The 26,736-nt window shown below is 44.4% G+C and overlaps 2 protein-coding genes and 1 non-coding gene across 6 annotated transcripts in view; 1 reads left to right on the plus strand and 2 right to left on the minus strand.

Moving 5' to 3' along the window:
• Nucleotides 1-1,840: 1,840 nt before the first annotated feature.
• Nucleotides 1,841-21,190, minus strand: rhno1 (RAD9-HUS1-RAD1 interacting nuclear orphan 1). 3 transcript variants are annotated; one of them, XM_068050703.1, is made up of 5 exons: nucleotides 20,288-20,368; nucleotides 19,202-19,299; nucleotides 13,720-13,899; nucleotides 6,618-6,802; nucleotides 1,841-5,637 (listed from the first exon to the last, which is right to left on the minus strand). In XM_068050703.1, the coding sequence occupies exons 4-5, from the start codon at nucleotides 6,780-6,782 to the stop codon at nucleotides 4,726-4,728; spliced, it is 1,077 nt and encodes a 358-aa protein (XP_067906804.1). In that variant the 5' UTR covers nucleotides 6,783-6,802; nucleotides 13,720-13,899; nucleotides 19,202-19,299; nucleotides 20,288-20,368; the 3' UTR covers nucleotides 1,841-4,725. The 3 variants fall into 3 exon arrangements, with proteins under 3 accessions (XP_067906804.1, XP_067906805.1, XP_067906803.1); XM_068050704.1 differs by lacking the exons at nucleotides 13,720-13,899; nucleotides 20,288-20,368 and adding an exon at nucleotides 20,937-21,190; XM_068050702.1 differs by lacking the exon at nucleotides 13,720-13,899.
• Nucleotides 20,602-26,736, plus strand: part of foxm1 (forkhead box M1) — a 33,252-nt gene continuing 27,117 nt past the window's right edge. For both annotated transcript variants that reach the window (XM_068050691.1, XM_068050692.1), the window contains exons 1-2: nucleotides 20,602-21,032; nucleotides 25,889-26,578. In XM_068050691.1, the coding sequence (XP_067906792.1) occupies nucleotides 25,933-26,578 (646 nt within the window). In that variant the 5' untranslated portion in view covers nucleotides 20,602-21,032; nucleotides 25,889-25,932. The remainder of the gene's footprint in view (nucleotides 21,033-25,888; nucleotides 26,579-26,736) is intronic.
• trnat-ugu (transfer RNA threonine (anticodon UGU)) lies at nucleotides 25,657-25,730 on the minus strand. The gene has a single exon. It is a non-coding gene; the product is annotated as a tRNA-Thr (tRNA).

Consider the following 26,736-nt stretch of genomic DNA (forward strand, 5'->3'; position numbering starts at 1 on the left):
ATAGATCAACTGGGAAAGTGGGCAAGGAAGTGGCAAATGGAATTTAATGCAGACAAGCGTGAAATGATGCATTTTGGGAAGTTAAACCAGGGCAGGACATATACAGTGAATGGCAGGGCCCTGGGGAGTGTTGTTGAGACACCTCGGGGTGCAAGTACATAGTTCCCTGAAAGTGGTAACACAGGTAGACAGGGTGAAGGCTGCATATGGCATGCTTGCCTTCATCGGCTGAGGCATTGAGTACAAGAGCTGGGATGTCATGTTTCAGGGTAGAGGATCTGGATCAGCGCAGGCTTGGAGGGCCAAAGGGCCTGTTCCTGTGCTGTAATTTTCTTTGTTCTTTTGTCGGGGCGGTACAGTGGCGCAGTGGTTTGCACTGCAGCCTCACAGCTCCAGGGACTCGGGTTCCATTCTGGGTACTGCCTGTGCGGAGTTTGCAAGTTCTCCCTGTGACCGCGTGGGTTTTCGCCGGGTGCTCCAGTTTCCTCCCACAGCCAAAGACTTGCAGGTGATAGGTAAATTGGCTGTTGTAAATTGCCCCTAGTGTAGGTAGGTGGTAGGGAATATGGGATTACTGTAGGGTTAGTATAAAAATGGGTGGTTGTTGGTTGGCACAGACTCAGTGGGCCGAAGGGCCTGTTTCAGTGCTGTATCTCTAAAATAAAATTTTAAAAAACGTTGGTTAGGCCGCATTTGGAGTACAGTGTGCAGTTCTGGTCGCCACACTACAGGAAAGATGTGATTAAGCTAGAGAGGGTGCAGAAAAGATTCACAAGGATGAGACCTGATTTGGAGGGCTTGAGTTATAAAGAGAGATTGGATAGGCTGGGTCTGTTTTCCCTGGAGCAGAGGAGGCTGAGGGGACATGATAGAGGTATATAAAATTATGAGAGGGGTAGATAGCCAGAGTCTCTTTCCTATGGTAGGGGTGACTAAAACTAGAGAGCATAGATTTAAGGTGAGAGGGAGGTTAAAGGGGATCAAAGGGGTAAATTTTTCACACAAAGAATAGTGGGTATCTGGAATGAGCTGCCTGTAGTGGTGGTGGAGGCAGGAACAGTAGTGACATTTAAGAGGCATCTGGACAGGTACTTGAATGAGCAAGGCATAGAGGGATATGGAATTAATGCAGGCAGATGGGATTAGTATAGATAGGCATTATGGTCGGCACGGACGCGGTGGGCCGAAGGGCCTGTTTCTATGCTGTACGACTGACTAATTATGGAATAAAGGTCAACTGTTGAACTGAACCACAAGAAAATGGACGCAGTTGTACCACATAGAATATGGGGTAGAGGTCAGGTGACCCCTCCTGTACTGTCAAAAAACACATCTGTCTGTTGAGGATGAAACTCATTAACCTGGTCAATTAGCTCTGGGGAGAACCCATTGAAATTGAAAAGGAGCCTATTACATATTGACGACTCCTATCTACAGGAATGAACTAACAAAAGATTCTACACAGACTGACCCCACAGCCCAAACCAAGATGAATAGGTTTGAAGTAGCACCATTGTAACAAAGTGGTCCCCATCCAGACACCAATAGATAGCAATGGTTTCCATATCCTGGACCATTATGTGGCCACAACAGGGGAGAGAGTCCTTTGTCACCCAATAGAGACTCAAATGCGATGAATTTTTACCCTAAAAGGTAGCCCTCTGGAGAGAAAGGAGAGATCAACCAAAGAGCATAAAAGCCAGTTCCAGCCAGAGGCTGTGAGATACAGTCCAGCTAAGCAGAAGAACTATGCTGAATAACAACTTGAATCACTAGAGAAATTGCAAGATGACAGAGTTTGTCTGTGAAAGTAAATCAGATTCACACCGCCAACTTTGGGCTGAGTTTTAACCACAGAAGACTACAATATTTCAGCAATTCCAAGGCAAGGAACATTCAGGACTACAACAGAGATATAAAATTTCCTCCCGAAAGAAACTCTGAAGGTTCTTTAAGCAATGGACTCTTGTACAATAATTTGGACTTTAATTGCATTCTACCCTTTTCTTTCCTTGTATATGCATGTAGGTGTGAATGCATGCGTGGGTGAGGTTGCGACCATTTCGGGAACTGTTTCAAAATATTTTTTCAAAAACCTACAAGAAAACCTGCAGTTTGTCTGTTTATTTGACCCTAAAAACACTCATGGACTCACATGCCATTTTTAACAAAACACTATCTGGGAGGTGAAAAGTAGAAGCCACCCACACCACTTACCACCTGTCTGTAATGGATGGCACAGTGAAGATTCATTAGGATGCTGCCTGGTTATGAGGAACTACACATGAGGAAAAAGTTGAAGGGATTGGTGCTGTTTGTGTTAGAGAAGATTTCAGAGAGACTGGTGGGTGGAAGGTAAGGACAAGGGGAATCCTATCATAATTCTGAGAGGGAGGGGAAGGGGCGAGAGCAGAAATGTGAGAAATGGGGCAGACAGGGTGAGGGGCACCCGATGAGGGGGGTGGGTGGGAGAATCCTCAGTTGAGGAAAAAGGAAGACATATCAGTAGCTCTGGTGTGGAAGGTTGCATTAATTTAGGCTGTGCTGAGGTACCAGGTGGAAGCAGTCAACTTCCCATAGTGGGAGCTATTATGAAGCACATGACACTCAAGTCTGGTCTCACTCATCTCTCTGCCTGCACTTTAAGAATGCTATATGACAGGTTATTTCAGTATTCTGTCAACATGGCCTGATGTTAGTGACTTTTGAATAAGTTACAGATCCAGTTTATTAATGCATTTCTATAAAAATGGGGTCACGCCTCCCCAAATGGCTCAGTGCATTAATCAAGTAAGTGGCTGAGCCATACAAACAAGATAGATCTAGATTCAATGCTTCATTGACCAAGCTATGGTATAAGTTGCTGCCATTGGCCTCTGTATGAGTTAGGGAGGTGAAAAATTGGGTTTCTAGTCCTGATCACGATCCTGGTCAGCCTCCCACCTACCACCCTCCATAAACTTCAGTTCACCCAGAAATTCTGGTCATATCCTAACACCAAGTCCCGCTCACCCACCAACTGTGCTTGCTGACCTACATTGGCTCTCGTTCGGCTTTGTCTCAATTTTAAAATTCTCATCCTGATGTTCAAATCCCTCCATGGTCTTGCCCCTACCTATCTCTAACCTCCTCCTGCCATACAACCCTCAGAGATCCCTATGCTCTACTTCTGGCCTTTTGCATGTCCCCGATTTCCTTCACGCCACTACTTTCAGCTGCCTAGATCACAATTTCCTCCCTAAATCTCCCAGCCTTTCTCTCCAAGCCGATCCCTAATACCTACCGCTTTAACCAAGCTTTTGATCACCTTTCCTAATGGAAAGTTAGCTCAGTGTAAAAGTTCATCTGATAACACTTCTGGAAGCATCTTGGGATGTTTTACTACATTAAAGGCTCTATATAAATGCAAGTTGTCTGTATTGTAGACATCACAAGGCTACAGACTCAGCATTGGTTGATATTTCTCCATTAATTAGCTGCTGACAGTCATCCTCGAGGCTCATATTTGAACAAAACCATTTAAGCCGAGATGCTGAAAGCAATTGGCTCACTTTACCACATGAAACTGTACCACAGGAAGGAGATAAGAGTCAAGAGAAGAAAATTGACAAGTACGAGTTTTTTTTTAATTGCACAAAAAAAGGAAGAGTTTCCAACACCAATCCTATCCAAACTAGTCAGCAGCTCATTCTCCTCAATAAGGATTGGTGGAATGGAGAAAATCTTTTGCTATGAGGAATTTTCTAATCATTTGTTGCAGGGTGATCAAGCTTTTGCCCTAGTGGGCCATGTAAAATTTAAATCCATATTCCCATTAATCTGTATGCTTCTAAAGTTGCAGATCCTAAAGATCTGCTTTGGCATTCATTCACCAGTAAGGCAGCAGCACTCAAACTACAAAATCTCCAGGGGGACAAATCTATGTGCATGTGACCTTAAAAAGAGAGAGAGAGAAATTCACAATGTTGAAATTGTACTTAAACCTCTGTTCTGCCTGGACTTATTTGGTAGTTTTATTCTATTTTACTGCACATTGAGCTGAGGGATGTTAGCATTTAGGAAAGGTACATATTCATGTAGAGGGTAATGCTGATTTTAGCAGAAAACCCCCAAACTACACTAGTTATATTTCCATTTCGCACAGTCACTCACTGACCTGATTCAAATTGCCTTCTTACAGGTAGTTTTGTGCAATGACCTAAACTCACTAGGAACGGGTTTGAAATTGACCAATTCCTTGAGATAGGACTCTTACAGCTTGCAGACAGAAATTACTTATTCTAAAAATCTAGAATAAAAGCAAAAATGTTTTAAATGTACATCAACTTGAACATTTGAAACATATGTATCAAGATATGCAACACCAGTGCAGTGGGCATGAGCCAATTACAAAGCTTTTTCACAATTAGTCATATTTAAGTCTACACTACGTCAAGGCATTTAAGTGGAATCAGGACCCATGGTGCATTGACATGAGAGATGCCAATGTTGAGGATTGAAATGTTATACTTTGAGCCCAAGGAGCGTCACAGTTCTCCAGGTCTGGGTAAGCTGCAGAGCAACATTGACAGCCACAAGTTAAAGCATATAGCCTCAACCAGCCCAACACCCAGATAAACTGGCCTGGGTTTTCTAATCATTAATACCAATGGCAACATATTTAAAATGAATGTGTTACTATTTGCATTATAATGGAAAAGCTTTGCAAATATGCAAGTGTCCCCCTTATGTGTCCACAAGCACTTCACTACTGGTTAGTTTTCCATGGTCTTTCAGGTACTGCATGATGTGTGGCCGTCTTCGCCAGGTGGCTTTGAGTCCATATTCATGCTCTGGAGTATCCTGCACCAAAACCTCCGCAGACAGGGATTCTTCCGAAAAGTCATAGTTTAGGCCAGAGCATATGTCCAAGCAGTCCTGCCGTTTACCATGGAAAGGAATATCATGTCTGTCTGGTTGTCTGTCCCTTAACCTACCAATATTTTTCCTCAAGCTGCCAATTGGAAGTAAGCCATCAATTGTGGGAGTGCTAACTTGTGGTAGGGTGAACACCTCATCGGATGATTGAGAAAAGTGATCAGATTGATCAGAAAGGGAGATCTTATCGCCAGAGTCTGCACCAGATTGGCGTTTGATATAGTACAACGAAGGACTGAAACTGGAGCATTTCACAGAACTGTGAGGTATATTCCATCCTGTATTTTTGGCACTGCTCATTTTACCAACCAAGATGCCCTTTGCCACAGACCTTGCCCTACATTTGAGCTTCGGACCCAATACGTCTGAATTCTGAACTCTTCCAAAGGAACTGTCATCTCTACATCTTTGGTAGGTGCTTCCCATGAATGAAGTTTTATTTGTTGGCAGTCTAGCTTGTCCATGGGTTCCAACTTTCTGACAGGCGCCAAGATGAATTTTGTGGTTCTCCTTCTGAACAGGCAACTCATCACTGCCCAGAAAGGTCAAGGGAACAAAGTTAACGTGCGATTTTCTCAGAGTGCCTGCTTTTGGTACAGCACTCTGCTTCTTTATGCAGTTCCTACGGTGTTGTGCTGTACTGTCAGACTTGTTATTACATTTGTGTTCTCGTCTTGGTCCTCGAACTATTGTGTCTGAAAACTCAAACTGTGGCAACACCTGGGGAGGGGATAAGAAAAAAAGACTTGCGTTTATATAGTGCCTTTCATGACCTGCAGACATCTCAAAGCTCTTTTGAAGTCACTGTTGTAATGTCAAACACGGCAGCCAATTTGTGTACAGCCAGCTCCCACAAACAGCAATGTGATAATCTGTCTTTATGATGCTGTTTGAGGAATATTGGTCAGGACACTGGGGATAACTCCCCTGCTCTTCCCCAAAATACTGCCGTGGGATCTTTGACATCCACCTGAGGGGTCAAACAATTTAACATCTTATCCAAATGGCAGCACACCCACTGGAGTGTCAGCCTTGATTTTTGCACTCAGGTCCTGGAGTGGGACTTGAACCGCAACGTTCTGACTCAGAGAGTGCTATTGATCATGGCCGACAGAACAAACATAATAGATGTTTGACTGCACAAAGTATACAGTTTCTACCTTCCCTCCCTCACAACAAAGGCACTATTTTACATGACTATCGATTAACAGAGGACAATGAACTACTTAGTCACATCTTCATTCAGGAGAATAAACCTTAGATGATTGATGAACTCCTCAAAATGTTGCTGCATTGAAACACACTCCACATCTTCAAATATAAATACTTGTGGAACATATATTTTAGGAGGAAAAATGTAGCATTTTAGTTACATTTTGTCCATGTGCAATACACACCTACTTTATAACTTTGGAACTATTTTTGAAAGGAAAATTACTCAATTTACAGCATTTTCCACGAAATAAGAGGTATGGGGGCAGCAAATTTCTTCAGTGAATGTCTGAATGTGAATCTCAGCACAGACACACAAACTGAGTGCTATCGGCCTGTGTCAATTACAACGCTCTTTCACAATCTGATAATTCAAGTCTACAGTGTCAAGGTATTTAAAGTTGGATATGGGATCATACAGTATTGTAATGGAGGATGGTAATGTATTCCTAAGCTAAAAAGATTGACACGTATAGAAAATAACACACCCAAGTGAACGAAGACTTCTGGTCAACGGGCACACAGGCTACCTGGCGTGGATTTACTGCAGCTGGTAGAGGCACCACTTGCATGCACTTCTCTCCCTTTTGTGGACTCTCCAGAAATAGCAGAGGTGGCTTCTTGGATTGGCTGGGCTTCTTCTTGCGGGGCATCAAACACCCGACATCTTGGCCTTGGAATTCATCAGAATAGAATATTTTAAAATTTCATTAAGAAAATAAACTGTGTTACCTCTGATAGTTTAGTGGGGAAATGCACTAGAACATACAAAAGGGCCCCAAGTTTTGATCCTCAATCTTGGCTGAATTAGCAGATGTCAACACACAAACACCATTGAACAGAGTTGGAGTTGGCCACCTTCAAAAAGAACAAAAATAGAAAAATGTGTTCTTTTCCAGAAGGTGCACTTCATGAAACCTTTAAAGGCAATAAAAGAACTGCAACTCCTACCTAAAATAAAAACAAAGTGCTGGAAATACTCAGCAGGTCAGGCAGCATCTGTGGAGAGAGAAGCAGAGTTAAAGTTTCAGGTCTGTGACCTTTTCATTTGGTTCTGATGAAAGGTCACTGACCTGAAACATTAACTCTGCCTCTCTCTCCACAGATGCTGCCAGACCTGCTGAGCGTTTCCAGCACTTGGTTTTTATTTCAGATTTCCAGCATCTGCAGTATTTTGCATTTATTTTTATGTAACTCCTACCTGCCAATTTGTATCCAAAAACAGTATCAAGGTTGATGTATTTCACTTTTGTTAGAAGCCAACAATGTAAAAAAAAATTTTAGTCCATGGTATTCCATCCAATAATATCCCTCCCACCATTGGCAGAGTTGTAGTACTACGGTGGTTCATTTTTTTGTATACACTCTAGGTGCTTTTGTTAACTGTATATTAATTATTTAATTGTATGCAGGTGGCAGGCATTAACTGGGGATTCATTTGTACCCCTATAAATGGAAAATGCTGGAAATACTGTGCAGATCTGGTGTGTTATTTTCTATGTGTCAGTCTTTTTAGCTGTGGAGAAAGTTAACATTTCAGGTCAATAACCTTTCATCGGAACTGGGAAAAGTTAGAAATGTAAGATTTTAAGGAGGTGAAATGGGGGTGGGTGGAAAAAGAACAAAAGGGAAGGTCTGAGATAGGGTGGATTAAGGGAAACACTAAATGACAAAAGAACGAGTGCTGCAGAGCCAAGAGGAGTGGAATATGATGAGTAAAGATACAAAAGATGTGTCTAGAGGTCTGAATGGCAGAATGAACAGCTGCCATCCAAAAACAAAAACAAGTGAAAAACAAGAGTAAGACCGAAATATGGAAAGAAAAAGGAAACAAAATGGGCACAGAGATTACGATCTGAAATTCCTGAACTCAACGTCTACTCCAGAAGGCTGTAAAGTGTCTATCAAAAGATAAGGTGCTTACAGCTTGTGTTGCGCTTCATTGCCCTCAACCAACTGCAGTGTTTCAGAGAGGTCAGCGCGACAGCAAGAAGGACAATTACAATGGCAGGCCACCAGTAGCTTGGGGTCAGGCTTACAGACTGAATGGAGGTGTTACACAAAAAAGTCACCCAGTCTGCTTTTGGTCTCCCCAATTTACAGCAGACAGTTGTGTCAGAAGGGAGGAAGCCACACTCTCATCCCAATCTAAAGGAGGGGTGCCCTTTTGTGCAGACGAAGGCCGTCATCAGAAACATCAGGCCTGACACTTTTGGGGTGTAGCTGGCAAAGCTTCAATAGCGACACCATCTTTGCCAGTGGTGGGGTCTGCGAGGACTTATGCAGGAGGGTCCGCCTCTGCTGCTCCTGCAGCCCCATCACCATTTACATTAATTACTAAAAAGCATGGGAGGAAGAGCTACACTCATCCCAATGTGACGATCAAGACATGAATCAAAGCCATGGCTGAGCCCTTCAGCTGTCGTAGGCACCCCGAAAATAAGGGCCAGCAGTAGTCCTTCTGAAGATTGAGCATTGGTGCACCTGACCTTAGAGAGCAGTCTCATGGTGTGCGGGACCATCCTGCCAATGGACCTCCGTAAGGCCACCTCAAAGCAATGAGTCACCTCAAACACCCCGCCCTTTATCCCAGGTGAGCGTCTCCTTCCCCACCTTCACCAACTGGGGGAAGTGAGCTTGGGGATAGCATTAATCCTGCATGGTTTCAGAGACCAGCCTCTGGCATGTCTGCACCAAGTCTTTGCACAGATGTACGGGAGGAGGACACGGACGGTGCATTCCCCATCCAGCACCTGGGAGCCGCCTACTGCACCTTCTGGACAGCAGATGGTGTGCGGTGCCATTAATGTAAGGAGGTGCAGCACATAAAAACTGTGTTTCACCTTACCGCCCCCCACTTTCCCGGGCTGCCACCGCCGCCCTTCCCTCTGCTCCCATTCCCACATCTGAACCCTCATGCATGCATGCAGTCAGTGTCACTGCAGCCACCAGCAGGGGCGGGGAAGAGTGGCCGCGCAGAAGGAAGGCATGATGTAAAACCAAGCACCTCGAGGCGAGCCCCCGAGTGTCCCCATGCCGCAAGTGATTGAGCACGACTGTGACCGTGTGGGTGCGGAGCCAGAGGCCTCAGACATGGACATCTCCCTCACTCCCCATTACTCCCGAGAAAAGGAAGAGGCCCACACGTCAGAAGTGGGGAAGAGCCCAGAGAAGGGACGTCCCTCTGTGGAAGATGGATCAGTGCCCCTCGCAGATCCTGCCCTCGGACCACCACCACATGCTGTCAGCGGGGGTCGTCCACCCCTCAGGAGGGCAAGACAGATCCCTCTGCCGGCCTCACCCTCTGGGGGATGGGAGGGAAGACCTGACTGAGGAAGAGGCAAAGGGGGCAGAGGATCAATCCAGCATAACCCAGTCATTCGTCAGTGGGACAGACATCCTGAAGGCTGAGGCAGCGTGGTTCATGAACCTGAGCCTGCCTGCCACGTGCTGACATCCCCCTGGATCTGAGTGACCTGGTCAAGGATTTGATAAAAAGGCAGCAGACCACACTCTTGCTTCAACTTTTATTCTATGACAGAGACCCCTATAAGTAAACTTCGAATCACATCCGGATCAGAAGGAACATATCGCCAACGCTCCGGACTATATCCTCGTATCATGTGCACAGTTCACCCCACACCAGCTTTGTAATTGTCTTTCTGGAACAAGTAATTCAATACAAATGTAGCTGCCATTTATCACAGTATGCAGATGTTGCCGTGCTCTAACTGCCATAATAGAAATCTCCAAACCAGACTGCGAACATCTTGTCTGTTCATGCCTATACCATCAACACCATGCTGTCCCTTCCCCTGTACCATAAGAATGCATACTGCACCGTGGACAGCAAACCCCTCAGCCACAGACCATTATTCAGGCTGTTCTTGACATTCCTAAAGGAGTGTAGTCAACTTTTTTTCATTGGTAAGATTCCAGCCCATAAGGAGGGAGATGTCCATAGTGCAGGTAACACTGAGGCGGATAGGACTGCCTCTTTTGCTGCCAAATTAGGTGACCCCTGTGACTCGAGATGAGTACCAAGCTTCTTTTGCCAAATGTACTCCCATTCATTCTACTGATCTGGTAACATTGCAACAGCAGTATCCGCTTATGCTATGGCGATCTCATGGCATGAACAGGGCAGGCCCCTGCCACAGCCCACATCATGAGCCTTGGATGCTGGCCCCTACCTCCAACCCTGACATCCAACTATTAATGTTCCAAAAGTCAGGGCGGCACAGTGGCACAGTGGTTAGCACTGCAGCCTCACAGCTCCAGGGACCCGGGTTCGATTCTGGGTACTGCCTGTGTGGAGTTTGCAAGTTCTCCCTGTGTCTGCATGGGTTTTCTCCGGGTGCTCCGGTTTCCTCCCACAAGCCAAAAGACTTGCAGGTTGATAGGTAAATTGGCCATTATAAATTGTCACTAGTATAGGTAGGTGGTAGGGAAATATAGGGACAGGTGGGGATGTTTGGTAGGAATATGGGATTAGTGTAGGATTAGTATAAATGGGTGGTTGATGGTCGGCACAGACTCGGTGTTTCAGTGCTGTATCTCTAATCTAATCTAATCTCAACAGATGCCTTTCCAGTGGTGTGTGTTCCGCCAGCGGTGAGGGAGGAACAGTTATTCCTTTTCCATTCTCACCCAGTGGGTGACTATTATTTGGCTGATGTAACTTTTCAAAAGCTCGCCAAAGTTGCACAGCGGCCTAACATGAAGGATTTCAGAGTGTTGAGTTTATCTGCTACATAATCTCTCCCCCAAAACAAACTGGGGTCTCCTTCAGAGTGACCCTGGACACATGTTCAAATTGACTTTGTTGGTCCCAAGCCCAAAATTCAATAGCATCTTCCCAAGCCCTCGTCATGATGGACCATTTACTATATGGATTGAGGCCTTCCCCTGCTGTTCTAATACTGCAATCACTGATGCCAAAATTTTATTGAGGGAGATGATCTGCAGGTGGGGAGTACCAGGGTTCACATTTTACTGGAAATATTTTTACCCATCTGCAAGAAATAATGGGGATAAAACACAAGTTACACATCTCCCATCACCCCCAGTCTTCAGAAGTGGAGAGGGCCAATAGGAACCTGAAAAAGATGAAGAAACTATTTTCTGATCATCCCACTCAATGGGCAAGTATGCTGCCAATGTCTCTAATGGTGATCCACTCAACCCCACACAAAACAATGGGAGTATCACCACATTAGGCTGTGGCTGGGACAGTAATAAGAACCCTGGGACACCCAACATTGCCATGCATGAGCCCTCTGCTACAGCAGCCATGTAGCTCCAAGTGGTTGGAACAGATGTTAGAGTATACTAATTAGCTGAATCAGTTTTTTTAGGCACAAAGGCTGCGGAAGTCAAAGAAGCAGATCAAGAAATTCTTTGACAGAAAGGTACGACCATTTGAGTATCAAGTGGGGGAGACTGTTATGGTTCTGAATTATGGCAAAAAGGATCATGCCTTTGAATCCAAATGGAAGGGGCCATACCCAATTGTGGGCCACTCGAGTCCCACAGTCTATTTGATTCAGTTCGCAAAGTAAACAAAGTGGTATCACATTAATCAGCTGAAAACTGTGAAAGAAATCAATACTTCACTGATCTGTTACGGGAAGGACTGGAATAGCCAGACAATCTAGATATACAATAAAATCAACTCTCTGCTAGATGGCTGTTAGACTATTACTCATGTGGACTACTTCGGTAAAAGATTCAACTCTGCAATGTGTAACTACACATTATGACCAAAGGAATCAAGAGAATGTGAACCTGCAAGATGGATGCAAAATAATTGCTTACTTTGAACACTGTAGCACAGCGAAAGGGGACAGGGTTCCCACTAATGTTACTAGAGGGAGAGGGACTAATGGTCAAATGCCAATGTGCCAAGGATGGCATGAGGGTGATGCCAGAGATCCAACTGGGGGTAGGATTACCTTGGGACAAAATCTGGGCAGACCCAAGAAGGTTAGACGAATTTGTCCTAGCTACCCTAAGGGACATGAAATACAACACAAGAAACAGGAGCAGGAGTAGACCATCTTGCCCATCGAGCCTGCTCCGCCACTCAGTACTATCATGACTTATCTTAGGCTTCAACTCCACTTCCCCACCCGCTCGCCATATCTCTCAATTCCTAGGGAGACCAAATAGCTGTCTATTCCAGCCTTAAACGTATTACGTATTCAACGATGGAGCGTCCACAAACCTCTGGGGTAGAGAATTCCAAAGATTCATAACCCTTTGTGTAGTAATTTCTCATCTCAGTCCTGAATGATCGTTCCCTTATCCTGAGACTGTGCCCTCGCGTTCTAGGTTTCCTGACCAGCAGAAACAATCTCAGTTTCTACCCTATCTAGCCCCTTCAGAATTTTGTATGTTTCAATGAGATCGCCTCTCATTCTTCTAAACTCCAGAGAGTATAGGCCCAATTTACTGAGCCTCGCATTGTAGAACAATCCCCTCATCTCAGGAACCAATTTAGTGAATCTTCGCTGTACTGCCTCCAATGCAGGTATATCCTTTCTTAAATGTGGAGACCAAAACTGCACACAGTATTCCAGATGTGGTCTCACCAAAACCCTGTAAAATTGTATTAAGATATCATTCCTGTACTCCAATCCCCTTGCAATAAAGGCCAACATGCCATTTGACTTCCGAATTGCTTGCTGTATCTAGGACAACACCAGGACACCCTAAATTGGTCAAAAATGGGTAAGAAACATCAAGGATTCGTACAATGTGCTCATGGAAGATTGGGTAGTTGGATAACCAATACGACAGAGAACAGGGTCAAGGTGAAGGACAATAAAAACCAGAGTGTCAGCAACTAGACAAAGGCCAGCAAATGGATTGGTAGTGACTAGCACCTACACACAACTATATAAAGAGGTGAGACATGAGATAGTGCCTATTGTATTACATTTCAGGAATATTCCTCTACACCATGGATTGTGCCCAGAGGGATATAAAGCGTCTTACGATAAGAAAGGTAGTCAGAGATTTCTTGACACAGAATCAAGCACAGGAAAAATGGGGAGCTAGGACGGTGGAAAAGGTGTTAATGGAGGTGAATTCTAAGGGAACAACAGGGAGAGGAAGGAGGGAGAGGGGGCTTTGGCAGTGGGTAGGTATCAAGGCCACTCCAGGGACAACAGCCTAGAATAGAATAGATATTGAAGATATGTGGGAACACAATGAGGCCATGAGGAGACAATTAAAGGGGTGTTACGACCAGGTGAGGAAGGGGTCTCAGGCTCCCCTTTCGCCCCCTCTCTGGTTTGACCGCAACAGGGTTTATTCTTTTAACATAGTGATTTAGCTTACCACCTCAGTGAGCACTTGCTCACTGTTCCTCTAATTATAATTGTAAATGAACCAGACAGGTTTTCTTGAGTTTAAACAAGAAAGATGCAAGTTTATTAACCATATCACTCGAAAGCGGTTAAAATTACTAAAATACATGACGCATCCATGCTCACATTCATACCAGAGGCACACAAACACAAATAGATACAGAGGGGAAAGAGAATTGAGGTGAAGTAAAGTCCACAATAAATGGAATTCAAATACTAAGTTTATGTCCTTAGTTGAAGTTAAAGTCTTGAAGTCCTCGCCAGGTGACACACAATTCAGGCTAGCTTCTCTGGTTCCAGAAGGCCGAACGGAGGCTTTATCCATCCTCTTGGTTGTTGCCTGTGAGGGGCTGTAGATTTGAGGTTTAGCTGCAGTCAAGGCACCCCTGGGACTTTGCTGGAGAGGGAGACAGGAGAGAGAGATGTTCTTCCTTGAAGTTCAGTTACTGTCTTTCTTTCTTCTGAGGCACAATTCACAAACTCAGTTACATAGGCAGGTATGTTATGTGACCACCTCTGTTTGAAAACAGAAGTTTCTGGAAGGTTTTTTGGAATTCAAAGTTCTTCAGACATACTTGGTGCGGGGTGGGGGTGGGGGGGGGTGGCTCTTTCAAAGTCAAAGGGTGTCGATGGCTTTTGACCACGATTGACAAAAACCATTTTAGATAATTGAATCAGGGAGTACCCCATTGTTCTGGCTAGACTGGGTAATTACCCAGGTCTCCGGTCAGCCTTTGGCTTCTCATATGCAAATGATGCGTGGCCATCTTTAGATGTTCTGTTGTGCTTTTTAAAAGTTTTTTGTAATGATGTCTCAAGCGAAGTTTCATACGACAAAATTAATATCTTTCCATTTGGCATGTGGGTTTTCCGTCACAGGGGATTTTAGCAGGGGCGGATGAAGAGGGCAAAGATATAATTAACAAATTATCTCAGAACCTACTGACAGTTAGGGATAAGATGAAGACATTCTCAAATCCAAAATCACATCAATGCGATAACTGAGGATAAAGAGAATGAAAGGAACATATCCAAGACGATTATGCGCTCGATTTATGAAAGCTAAATGTTAGATCAGATACTGACTGCCCTTAATATTGGGAATAATCGAATTCCTTCTTTGTGAATGACACTATGATCAAGGGTCAGTTCACAGACCATAACCACACCAAAGAGGCCAGGCAGCATGGACTGTCCTATTTAGTGAAAGGAGATAAGGACCATGAGAATAAAAACCATAGTCCCAGTAGTGTTATGGTTGCCTTGCCCACAGATAGAGGATGAATGAGAGGTATTTAGAGTAGAGCCAATTGAGACAATGGACCAAGATGTCCTCACCTCGTATGAAACCCCTTCACCGGTTTTGATCAAACACTGTCTAACCTGGGTCAGCCCAAAGAGAGTGCTGCTCAGAAAGTGGAGGAGTTTACTCATGCCACTGTGATGTTAAGAACCTGGGGCGACCTGTGTGTGGGTTCAAACTGGACCAGGAACTGCCAGTTTGCAATATGGGAATCCAAAGGTGGGGTGAACACAGTGCCAAATATGTCTATATTCAGATGGGGATGTATTGCGCTACCACCAATGCCCAATGAGATATGGAGGGAAGGAGTGTCCTATTATAGAACCCATCTTTTGTTTCAAGCCCAATCAGATGACTATAATAGGTTACATCCTTCTCCCTGTGTCAATACAAAGTGAGGGTCAATTTCTCCATGCAGGCTGAAGCCCTCAAAGCTGTCATGAGCTTTGGACATCCCATACTTCCACTATCCCTTAGTGTATGATCATCATAGAGAGGACTACCACCTCACAAAAACACCTGGCAAAAACGATGCAGTTAAACAATCAACCATAGGGAGAAAACAGAACGGTTGGGAGAACACCTAGGGCGGGAAACAATGTATAATACAGGGCAACATCCATGGCTCCAAACCATGTCCCAATATCCTGCATCCTGGTTTAGAATTTGCCGCTTGAATTAAAAATAATCAATGAGTGGTCGATAAAGATACCTCCTCTTAAGGTGGGGAGTTGTAGGAAATTAAGTGTGCCTTATAAAATGTCTTAGTTTATTAGGGTAAAATGTAGAAGTAGGACATACTATAAAGTAATGTCAAGTTAGAGGAATACCGGATGTAATGTCAAGCTTCAAACCATGTGTGCCAGACAAAAGACCTTTCAGAGACTAACTGCTTACGTAAACTGAAAACACAGGATGTTCTGAGGCAGCTAGAGATAAGCGACTGAAGGAATGTAGCACACGGAGTTAACGAGATACTGAGATGATGAATGAAGTCGTAATAGGGTGCGTGTCCTTCTGCTCTGGCAAATGCATTTCCTGTGAACTGCCCATGATTAGGTCGTAAAAGAAATGGCTGCAGAGATAGTAGAGGCATTGGTTATAATCTTCCAAAATTCCTTAGATTCTGGAACGGTCCAATCAGTTTGGAAAATAACAAATGTAACATCTGCAAGAAAGGAGGGCGACAGAAAGCAACAAACCATAAGCCAGTTAGCCCAACATCGGTCATAGGGAAATTGCTAGAATCCATTATTGAGGTTAGAGCAGGATGCTTAAAAAAAATCAATGCAATCAGGCAGAGTCAACATGGTTTTGTGAAAGGGAAATAGTGTTTAATTTATTAGAGTTCTTTGAGGAAGTAACAAGCAAGGTGGATACTGACATCAGTAGTGGGGAGAATGCTAGAGTCCATTATAAAATATGTAATAGCAGAGCACTTGGAAAATAATGACAGGATCGGATAAAGTCAACGTGGATTTACGAAAGGGAAATCATGCTGGACAAATCTACTGGAATTTTTTGAGGATGTAACTAGGAGAATTGATAAGGGAGAATGAGTGGATGTGGTGTATTTGGACTTTCAGAAGGCTTTCGATAAGGTCCTACATAAGAGATTAGCATGCAAAATTAAAGCACATGGGATTGGGGGTAAGGTACTAACGTGGATAGAGAACTGGTTGGCAGACAGGAAACAAACAGTAGGAATAAACTGGTCTTTTTCCGAGTGGCAGGCAGCGACTAGTGGAGTACCGCAGGGATCAGTGCTAAAACCCCAGCGATTCACAATATTTAGCAATGATGTAGATAAGGGAATTAAATGTAATATATCCAAGTTTGCAGAGGACACAAAGCTGGGTGGGAGTGGGAGCTGTGAGGTGGATGCAGAGAAGCTCCAGTGTGATTTGGACAGGTTGAGTGAGTGGGCAAGTACATGGCACATGCAGTATAATGTGGATAAATGTGAGGTTATCCACTTTGGGGGCAAAAACAGAAAGGCAGATTATCTGAACGGCAATATATTGGGAAAGGGAGAGGTGCAGCGAGACCTGGGTGTCCTTGTGCACCAGTCACTGAAAGTAAGCATGCAGATGCAGCAGGCAGTGAAGAAAGCAAATGGTATGTTAGCCTTCATAGCGAAAGGATTCGAGTACAGGAGCAAGGATGTCTTGCTGCAATTATACAAGGCCTTGGTGAGACCACATCTGGAGTATCGTTTGCAGTTTTGGTCTCCTTATCTGAGGAAGGATGTTCTTGCCATGGAGGGAGTGCAGAGAAGATTTACTAGGCTGATTCCTGGGATGGCAGGATTGGCGTGTGAGGAAAGATTGGGTCGACTAGGCCTATATTCACTAGAGTTTAGCAGAATGAGAAGGGATCTCATTGAAACCTATAAAATTCTAACAGGACTAGACAGGCTTGACGCAGGAAGGATGTTCCCGATGGCGGGTGAGTCCAGGACCAGGGGTCACAGTCTAAGGATAAGTGGTAAGCTATTTAGGACTGAGATGAGGAGAGATTTCTTCACCCAGAGAGTGGTGAACCTGTGAAATTCTGTACCACGGAAAGCAGTTGAGGCCAAATCATTAAATATATTCAAGAGTCAGATATAGTTCTTAGTTCTTAGGGCCAATGGGATCAAGGGGTACAGGAGAAAGTAGGGACAGGTTACTGAGTTTGGATGACCAGCCATGAGCGTATTGAATGGCGGAGCAGGCTCAAAGGGCCGAATGGCCTACTCCTGCTCCTATTTTTCTATGTTTCTATAAAGGGGAACCTGTAGATATGGTGTACTTGGATTTCCAAAAGGCATTTAATAAGGTGCCACATTAAAGGTTACTACACAAGATAAGAGCACAGGGTGTAGGGGGTAACATATTAGCATGTATAAAGGACTGGTGAGCTAGCAGGAAGCAGAGAGTAGGAGTAAATGGATCTTTCGGTTTGGAAAGCTGTAACTAGTGGAGTGCCACAGGGACTGGTGCTGGGGCCTGAATTATTTACAATCTATATCAATGACTAGGATGAAGGGACCAAATGTATGGTAGCTAAATATGTCAATGACACCAAGATAGGTAGGAAAGCAAGTTGTCAAGAGGAGGTAAAGCGTCTACAAAGGGATATAGACAGGTAAAGTGGGTGGGCAAAAATTTGACAGATGGAGTATAATGTGGTAAAATGTGAACTTGTCCACTTTGCCAGGAATAGAAAAGCAGTATACCATTTAAACGGAGAGAGATTGCAGAACTCGGTGGTGCAGAGGGATCTGGGTGCTGTGGTAAATGAATCACAAAAAGTTAGTATGCAGGTGCAGCAAGTGATTAGGAAGGCAAATGGAATGCTGGCATTTATTGCCAGGGAATAGAATCTAAAAGTAAGGAAGTTTTACTGCAGCTTTACAGGGCCTTGGCATGACCACATCTGGAGTGCTGTGTACAGTTTTGGTCTCCTTATTTGAAAAAAGATATAATTGAGTTAGAGACAGTTCAGAAAAGGCTCACTCGACTCATTCCTGGGATAAGGACATAGCTTATGAAGAAAAGTTGAACAGGTTGGACCGGGACTCGGGTTCAATTCTGGGTACTGCCTGTGTGGAGTTTGCAAGTTCTCCGGGTGCTCCGGTTTCCTCCCACAGCCAAAGACTTGCAGGTGATAGATAAATTGGCCGTTGTAAATTGCCCCTAGTGTAGGTAGGTGGTAGGGAATATGAGATTACTGTAGGGTTAGTATGAATGGGTGGCTGTTGGTCGGCACAGACTCCGTGGGCTGAAGGGCCTGTTTCAGTGCTGTATCTCTAAATAAATAAAATAAAATTGGAGTTTAGAGAACAGAGGTGATCTTATTGAAACATAGAAGTTCCTGAGGGGACTTGATAGGGTGGATACCGGAAAAGTGTTTCCTCTTGTGGGAGAGACTAAAACTAGGGGACAGTTCAAAAATAAGAGGTCTCCCTTTTAAGACAGAGATGAGAAGAATTTTTTTTTCTTTTTTGAGGGTCATTAATCAGTGGAATTCACTTCCCCAGAAAGCAGTGGAGTCTGGGTCATTGAATTTATTCAAGGCTGAGTTAGATAGATTTTTGATATGCAATGGAGTTGAGGGTTATGGGGGGGCAGACAGGAAAGTGGAGTTGAGACCACAATCAGATCAGTCATGATCATACCAAATGGCAGAGCACGTGTGAAGGGCCGAATGGCCTACTCCTGCTCTTATGTTTTAAGTACGTCCCACTTCCCCAGTGTTGTCAGAGACTTGATGTTAAACACAAATTCTAAATTAGTTTAAGCAAGACAATTGACACCACCATCAAAGGAATGTTTCAGGGAACAATTACATAAACTTTATTTGTGTCTGAATAGTGTCAGCTTCTTACTGAAATAAGAAAAAAATTATTTACCTGTCCTTTAAATTAGTAGCTGACTTCTCAACGTCTCTGCTGTATCCTGCTGGAGGGCAGCATTGGTATCTTTCCTGTTTGATATTCTAAGCATTTTGCTGCATCAAAATGAGAAATGATAAAAGACCTCTAAATGCCCAAACCTCTAAATTTCACACTGTTCCAATACAATAAATGAACTTTAAGGATATGCTGCCTCACAGCTTACAGGCCACTTAAATCTTTCAGGAGACCCCACAATCTCAAGTGAATCAACAAGCTAAGCTTTACTGGGCTATTTCTGCTAAATGGTGTAACTCTACTTCCCTGAATGTACTGTACCGAATTGTTGGAGGCTGGGCAACAGTTTTCCATGTACAGTTTCATATTCTTTTGTTTTTACCTGGGCTATACTACATCATAAAGCGCAATGTTGTGCTGCTCCTAACTTAGTTACCCTCTTTCCAGTTATACTATACTATTCTAGGAGAAGTCAGGCACTTCTTATTAATATTTACATTATAATAGACTACAAACTATGCATAATCTCTAGAATGCATTCTAGTTAAAATTACAATGTTAGGCAGGTTTATATGGCACATGTCTCTTCTGGAGACAAATAGCATTGATGCATTTAAGGGGACATAAGATAAGTACATGAGGGAGGGAGGAATAGGATTTGCTGATAGGATTAGATAAAGTAGAACGAGAGAATGGAGTATAAACACCAGTATAGACCAGTTTAACCAAATGGCCTGTTTCTCTGTTGTAAATTTTATGTTTTAAAAAAGCTCCCCCCTGTAACCAACCTGCCCTCTTCCCTGCCTCAGTAGTAGAGCGTTGGCCTATGCAGTAAGCGAGGCTGTGACTGCCCACTGTCGTTGCTGTTCGGTATTCGTTGTGCCTCTGTCCCAATCCCAAACTCAAACTCAAACTCTCGGGCCTCAGTTACACTAATTTAGGAAGTCGTGCTCCTTGGGTATGAGTTACTGGGTGCTGGGCAGTGCTGCTATACACCATTCCCTGGTTCAACCATGTAACAAAAACCCTGCCCTCTCTCAGACTGTACTTCCTCGAATTACCCTTTCTTTTTCTTATTCTCCATACCTGCTGCTCTGAGCTGAACTCTTGCGGAACCTCAATGGCCGTATCCCAAATTCAATCTCTCCCGCTCTCTGACTCGACTCCGTTACGCCACGCCCACCAGCCCCACTCCGCTGCTCCCATTGGCTGCCCGGCGCAGATCACCAATACTTTCATCCTTCGTCTCTTCCTATTGGTCCGCGCCCCTTCTAACGGCTCCACCAACCTAGCGTTTGGAGCTCGCTCATTGGTCACTTACATACCACCTGACCTACACCGCACTATTCGATTGGTCCATGGTGACAGAACGCTGGAAATTCAAAAAGAAATTCAGCTGCTACAAACTGTAACAAAAAAAGCCACAGGGGGAGGGAGAGCTTCCGGGGTTAGAGCTCGGACAAGGTGACTATACCCACCCCCCTGGAGCTGCAGCCCGAGGCAGGACAGGGAGAGAGTAAACCCCCTCCCGGGGCCGGAGCTCGGACAGGGAGAGAGTAAACCCCCCCTCCCCGGGGCCGGAGCTCGGACAGGGAGAGAGTAAACTCCCCCTCCCCGGGGCCGGAGCTCGGGCAGGGAGGCAGCAAACTCCTCCCCAGAGCTCAGACTGTAATCCACATCACCCCCGGGCTTGAGTCCGGCCTGGGACAGGCGGCGATAGAATCGCGAACCTCACCCTATCCAGGGTCCGGCGGAGAGAGAAAGCGAGCCCGGGTCGGGAAACGCGCTGGGCCTGGATCAGATCCGCTGTGCGGAGCCCGCTAATATGCAGGTGAGTGAGTGCGAGCAGGAACCGTGTACCCACAGCGGGGCGTTGCCTGTCCCGGCCCAGCCCGGCCCATTCACATTAGCTGCAAGGTAAAAAAAAAACTGTTAACAACGGCCCCGGGTTCCAGAGCGGAGTGTCAGCCGGGAGCTCACTCGGATCAGCGGGCGCTTTGTTCATTGACACTCAACGCTGCTGCCGTTCCGCCCCCAGTGAACACTTGCTGCCTGTCAGTTTGGGAATGTGGCAGCTGCCAGTGCCAGTAAGAACCACCTTCTTATTACCGAGTGTATTGAACTGTTGTTTGATCTGCAAAGAAAGCTCAATCATTAGGAAACCGTAAGGTCTTCCCAGTTTTATCTTATTTATTTATTTTATTTAGAGATACAGCACTGAAACAGGCCCTTCAGCCCACCGAGTCTGTGCCGACCATCAACCACCCATTTATACTAACCCTACATTAATCCCATATTCCTACCACATCCCCACAATTCCCCTGCCACCGACCTGCATTTAAATTTTTAATGGGCGGTGCAGTGGTTAGCACCGCAGCCTCACAGCTCCAGCGACCCAGGTTCAATTCTCGCTACTGCCTTATAGAGTTTGCAAGTTCTCCCAGTGTCTGCGTGGGTTTCCTCTGGGTGCTCCGGTTTCCTCCCACATGCCAAAGACTTGCAGGTTGATAGGTAAATTGGCCATTTTAAATTGCCCCTAGTATAGGTAGGTGGTAGGGGAATATAGGGAAGGTGGGGATGTGGTAGGAATATGGGATTAGTGTAGGATTAGTATAAATGGGTGGTTGATGGTCGGCACAGACTCAGTGGGCCGAAGGGCCTGTTTCAGTGCTGTATCTCTACGAAACTAAACTACCTACACTAGGGGCAATTTACAATGGCCAATTTACCTATTAACCTGCAAGTGTTTGGCAGTGGGAGGAAACCGGAGCACCTGGTGAAAACCCACGCGGTCACAGGGAGAACTTGCAAACTCCTCACAGGCAGTACCCAGAACTGAACCCGGGTCGCTGGAGCTGTGAGGCTGCGGTGCTAACCACTGTGCCGCCCAGAATCCAACTCCCCACCCCCTACAGTTCTGCAGTCCGCATCAATTTCTGCATCTATAAAAGCTTCCTCAAAATCTACATCTTCAACAGTAAGTTTGGTCACCATCCCTAATTTCTCTCTTACTTTGCCAAAGATCCTTATGTAAAGCTTAGTATAGTTCCTTACTTGTTGACAGTAAACTTCCAGACTTTAAAAAAAATCTATTGGTGATGAGATAGAGCAGAGTACTGACTATTTATTGAATTGTCAGCGCTTTGATAAAGAACTTTGGCCCCTTCTGTGTTGTAAATGTCCATTTAGCCTATCATGTCTGTGCTAACTCTTTGCTAAAGCAATCAAGAATTAATATCACTATCTCATTTTAGGAACATAGAAGTAAGCTTTTCAGTCTGCCGAGCCTGCCCCGCCATTCAATATGATCATGGCTGATCTTGCAATTCAATGCCTTTTTCCCCACACTATCCTCATATCCCCATATGTCATTTGCATTCAGAAATCTCTCAATCTCTGCTTTAAACATACTCAATGACTCACTGCCCTCTAGGGTAGAAAATTCCAAAGATGCAGAACACTCTGAGTAAAGAAATTTCTCTTCATCTCAGTCCTAAGTGGCTTCCCCCTTATTTCGAAATTGTGTCCCCTGGTTCTAGACTCCCCAACCAGGGGAAACATCTTACCTGCATCTACCCTGTCTATCCCTTTAATATTTTGTAGGTTTCAATGAGATGACCTCTCATTCTTCGAAACACGAGAGAATACAGGCCCAGTTTCCCCAATCTCTCTTCATAGGACAGTCCCGCCATCCCGGGAACAAGTCTTGTGAACCTTCATTGCATTCCTTCTATGGCAATAATATCCTCCCGAAGGTAAGGGGACCAAAACTGCACAGAGTACTCCAGGTGCAGTTTAACCAAGATTCTATACAATCGAAGCAAAACTTCACTACTCCTGTACTCAAATCCTCTTGCGATAAAGGCTAACATACCATTAGCCTTCCTAATTGCTTGCTGTACCTGCATGTTAGCTTTCAGTGACTTGTTGACAAGGACACCCAGGTCCCTTTGTACATCTACACTTTCTAATCTCTTACCATTGAAGAAATACTCTGCACATCTATTCCTCCTACCAAAGTGGATAACCTCACATTTTTCCACATTATATTCCATCTGCCATGTCCCCCTCACTAAGTCTTTCCAAATCCTCTTGAAGCCGCTTTGCATCTTCCTCACAACACACATTCCCACCTAGTTTTGTGTCATCCACGAACTTGGAAATACTACATTTAGTCCCCACACCCAAATCATTGATATATATTATGAACAGCTGGGGCCCAAGCACTGATCCCTGCGGTACCCCACTAGTCATTGTATGCCGACGCAAGAATAACCCGTTGATTCCTACTCTCTGCCTGTTAACCAATCCTTAATCCATGCCAGTATATTACCTCCTATCTCATGTGCTTTAATTTTGCTAACCAACCTCCTGTGGGAGACTTTATCAAAGGCCTTTTGAAAATCCAAGTATACCATGTCCAACAACTCCCCTTTATCAATTGTTATTAACATCCTCAAAAATCTCCAACAGGTTCGTCAAACATGATTTCCCATTCATAAATCCATGTTGACTATGCCCAATCAGATCATTATTATCCAAGTGTCCTTTCATCAGATCCTTTAGAATAGATTCTAGCATCTTCCCAATGACTGATGTAAGGCTAACAGGTCTGTAATTCCCTGTTTTCTCTCTCCCTCCCTTCTTAAATAGTGGGGTGACATTTTCTACCTTCCAATCTGCAGGAACAGTTCCAGAATCTATAGAATCTTGGCAGATGATCACCAATGCATCCACGATCTCCATAGCTACCTCTTTCAACACTCTGGGATGTAGAAGATCAGGTCCTGGGGACTTATCAACCTTCAGCCCCATTAATTTCTCCAATATAACCTTCTTACTAATACTAATTTCCTTCAATTCCTCATTCCGCCTAATCCCTTGGATCTCTAATTCTGGGAGATTTTCTCATAGTCTTTTCTGCTCTGCTTCAAATATTTGTCGAATGGTTTCTTTAAACATGCAATGATCTCTGCCTCAATGCCATCTAACCTCACTGCTTAATCTCAGACCAGATGAAATGGTCTTTATTATAATTTCCTTCATAATTTTAAAAACTTTTATTAAATCTTTTTGTAGCCTCTTTATCAGTGGAGATAGTCCCAGTAACCCAAGTCTCTCCTTATAACTATAGTTTCCCATCCCTGTAATCATTCTGACAGTATATTTTCTATGGCTTTAATATTCTTCCTATAATGGGTATCCCAAAATTACACACCGTATTCTTAACTATGGCCTAGCAAATGTTTTGGCTGGTATCATTTTATATGTATCCTTGTACTCTAGCCCCTTTATTTAATACATAGAACAGTGGGTGAGGTGCTGGCCATGTCCCTGGCCCATATCTTTAGTATTTTGTTGGAGTCTAGGACTGTTCCCTTAGAGTGGAAGGGGGATAAATAGTTCCAACGTTTAAAAAAGGGGACAAGGCAGATCCGGATAACTAGGCCCAATAGCTTGACATCAGTAATGGGCAAGATGCTTGAGGGAATTATTAGGGATGCACCGTATGACTACTTGGGCAAAGAAAGCTATGTCTGTGGTGTCCAACACAGCGTCCCAAAAAGCTCCTTCATCAATTTGATTGGGGTTTTTTTAGACATCACCAGGACAGTTGCTATGGAAAACCCAGTAGATATTATCTGCTTGGACTTTCAGAGAGCTTTTGATAATGTACCTCATAAGAGACTTCTCTATAAGATTGAATCCTCTGGAATTAGTGATAATCTACTACGCTCGATTGAGAACTCTCTGAAAGGCCCATGGCAGTAAGTTGAATGTGCTTGGAGCCCAGTCAACAGTGGTGTCCTGCAGGGGTTAATAATATTTCATATTTTCATTAATAATCTAAATGTAGGTGATGGGGCAATGATATAAATGAGATTCAGGACTATAGAAAATGTTCAACTACTACAAGCAGATTTAAAATGCACTGGGGGATTTCCCTGCTCTTCAATTCCTCTCATCTAATTTGAAAATGTAGATAATGTTGGCCTGAACTCTGACCAGCACCAAACCCATGCAAGAATCGTACTCGGCTTACTCGCTTTCACACTTATTAGTTATAGAAAAACATACTGATTATTTTATTTAGAGATACAGCACTGAAACAGGCCCTTCGGCCCACCGAGTCTGTGCCGACCATCAACCACCCATTTATACTAATCCTACATTAATCCCATTACCCTTTCACATCCCCACCTTCCCTTAATTCCCCTACCACCTACCTATACTAGGGGCAATTTATAATGGCCAATTAACCTATCAACCTGCAAGTCTTTGGCTGTGGGAGGAAACCGGAGCACCCGGCGAAAACCCACGCAGTCACAGGGAGAACTTGAAAACTCCACACAGGCAGGACCCAGAACTGAACCCGGGTCGCTGGAGCTGTGAGGCTGTGGTGCTAACCACTGCGCCACTGTGCCACCGCCACCACCCCCACCAAATGTGAAACACGGCTCTGCTGGGGGTTGAACCCAGGATCCCCTGTGTACATGACAGGTGCTGTAACCAGCTAAGCTACAGAGCCTGTGCGCACATTTTGTCAAGATATTCCATCTCATTGTCACTCACCAACTAATATTCCTCCTATAACTAGTTTAATAGTTGGTGTTTGACTCTGCCTATTATTTGTTACCTTTATTTCTGAGTATGTGAAGAGTTTCTAATTGAATTGTAATGTTGCAGGCACTGTGTGGTGTATTGATGAAGAAGCCCTTGTTGCAATAATAATGAAGGCCAGTCCAAGGAGGCCTTTGATTCTGAAACGGAGGAAACGGCCCCTGACCTTCAGTAATCCGGTGGATATAAAGGAGAATGCTGGCGAGGACAAGAATGATGGGAGCAAATACAAAGCTGTGCCCAGAGATTTTGACACAGCTAGCGCTTGTCCAAGGAAAAATGACTTGGGCAACTCGCAAAAGGACACGGCCATGGAGATTCAAAAATTCCCTATGGGGATTCGGATTATAAACCACCCATCAATGCCCAACACACAAGTTGTATTAATTCCAAAAAATGCTGACCTTCAAAGCATCATAGCAGCACTCACGGCAAAGGGAAAGGAGAGTGGCTCCAATGGGCCCAAGAAATTTATTCTTTTGAGTGGTAATGCGACTTCCTCTTTTCGCCAAAGCCAGTCTTTGGGAAGTAATGATCCTTGCACAACACGAGGAGGTTTTCCTACACTTCTGGAAAGCAGCCAAAAGTCTATGCAGATAAAGGAAGAGCCACAATTAACAGTTACTACCCCAAGTGGCAAAGTGGCAGGAGCAGACTCTGCAAGCAGTATCAGCATCAAAAAGGAGGATGTTCTCTCAGTGCATGTACCTGAAACACTGGTACCTTCAGCTCTGTATGACCAGGAGACTGGTACAGGTAAGAAATGGTCCCTTGTGAGATTATAATACTGCATGGGGAGGCTATCCAGAAAATACATCCTGTGAAGAAGTTGGAACACAGATCAAAATACTATTCAGTAAAACTCTTCCTCAGATGGAGTGTCTCACTGGAAGCATTAACCTATATTTCTGTTT

The sequence above is a fragment of the Heterodontus francisci genome, chromosome 18 (genome assembly GCF_036365525.1).
Source record: "Heterodontus francisci isolate sHetFra1 chromosome 18, sHetFra1.hap1, whole genome shotgun sequence".
Lineage (NCBI taxonomy): Eukaryota > Metazoa > Chordata > Chondrichthyes > Heterodontiformes > Heterodontidae > Heterodontus > Heterodontus francisci.

Coding starts and splice junctions, on each gene's coding strand:
- rhno1 (XM_068050704.1), bottom strand. CDS start 6,782: ATGCCCCGCAAGAAGAAGCCCAGCCAATCCAAGAAGCCACCTCTGCTA. Junction 5,638..6,617: donor AGAAGTCTTCGTTCACTTGG/GTGTGTTATTTT, acceptor TCCCCTCCCCAG/GTGTTGCCACAGTTTGAGTT.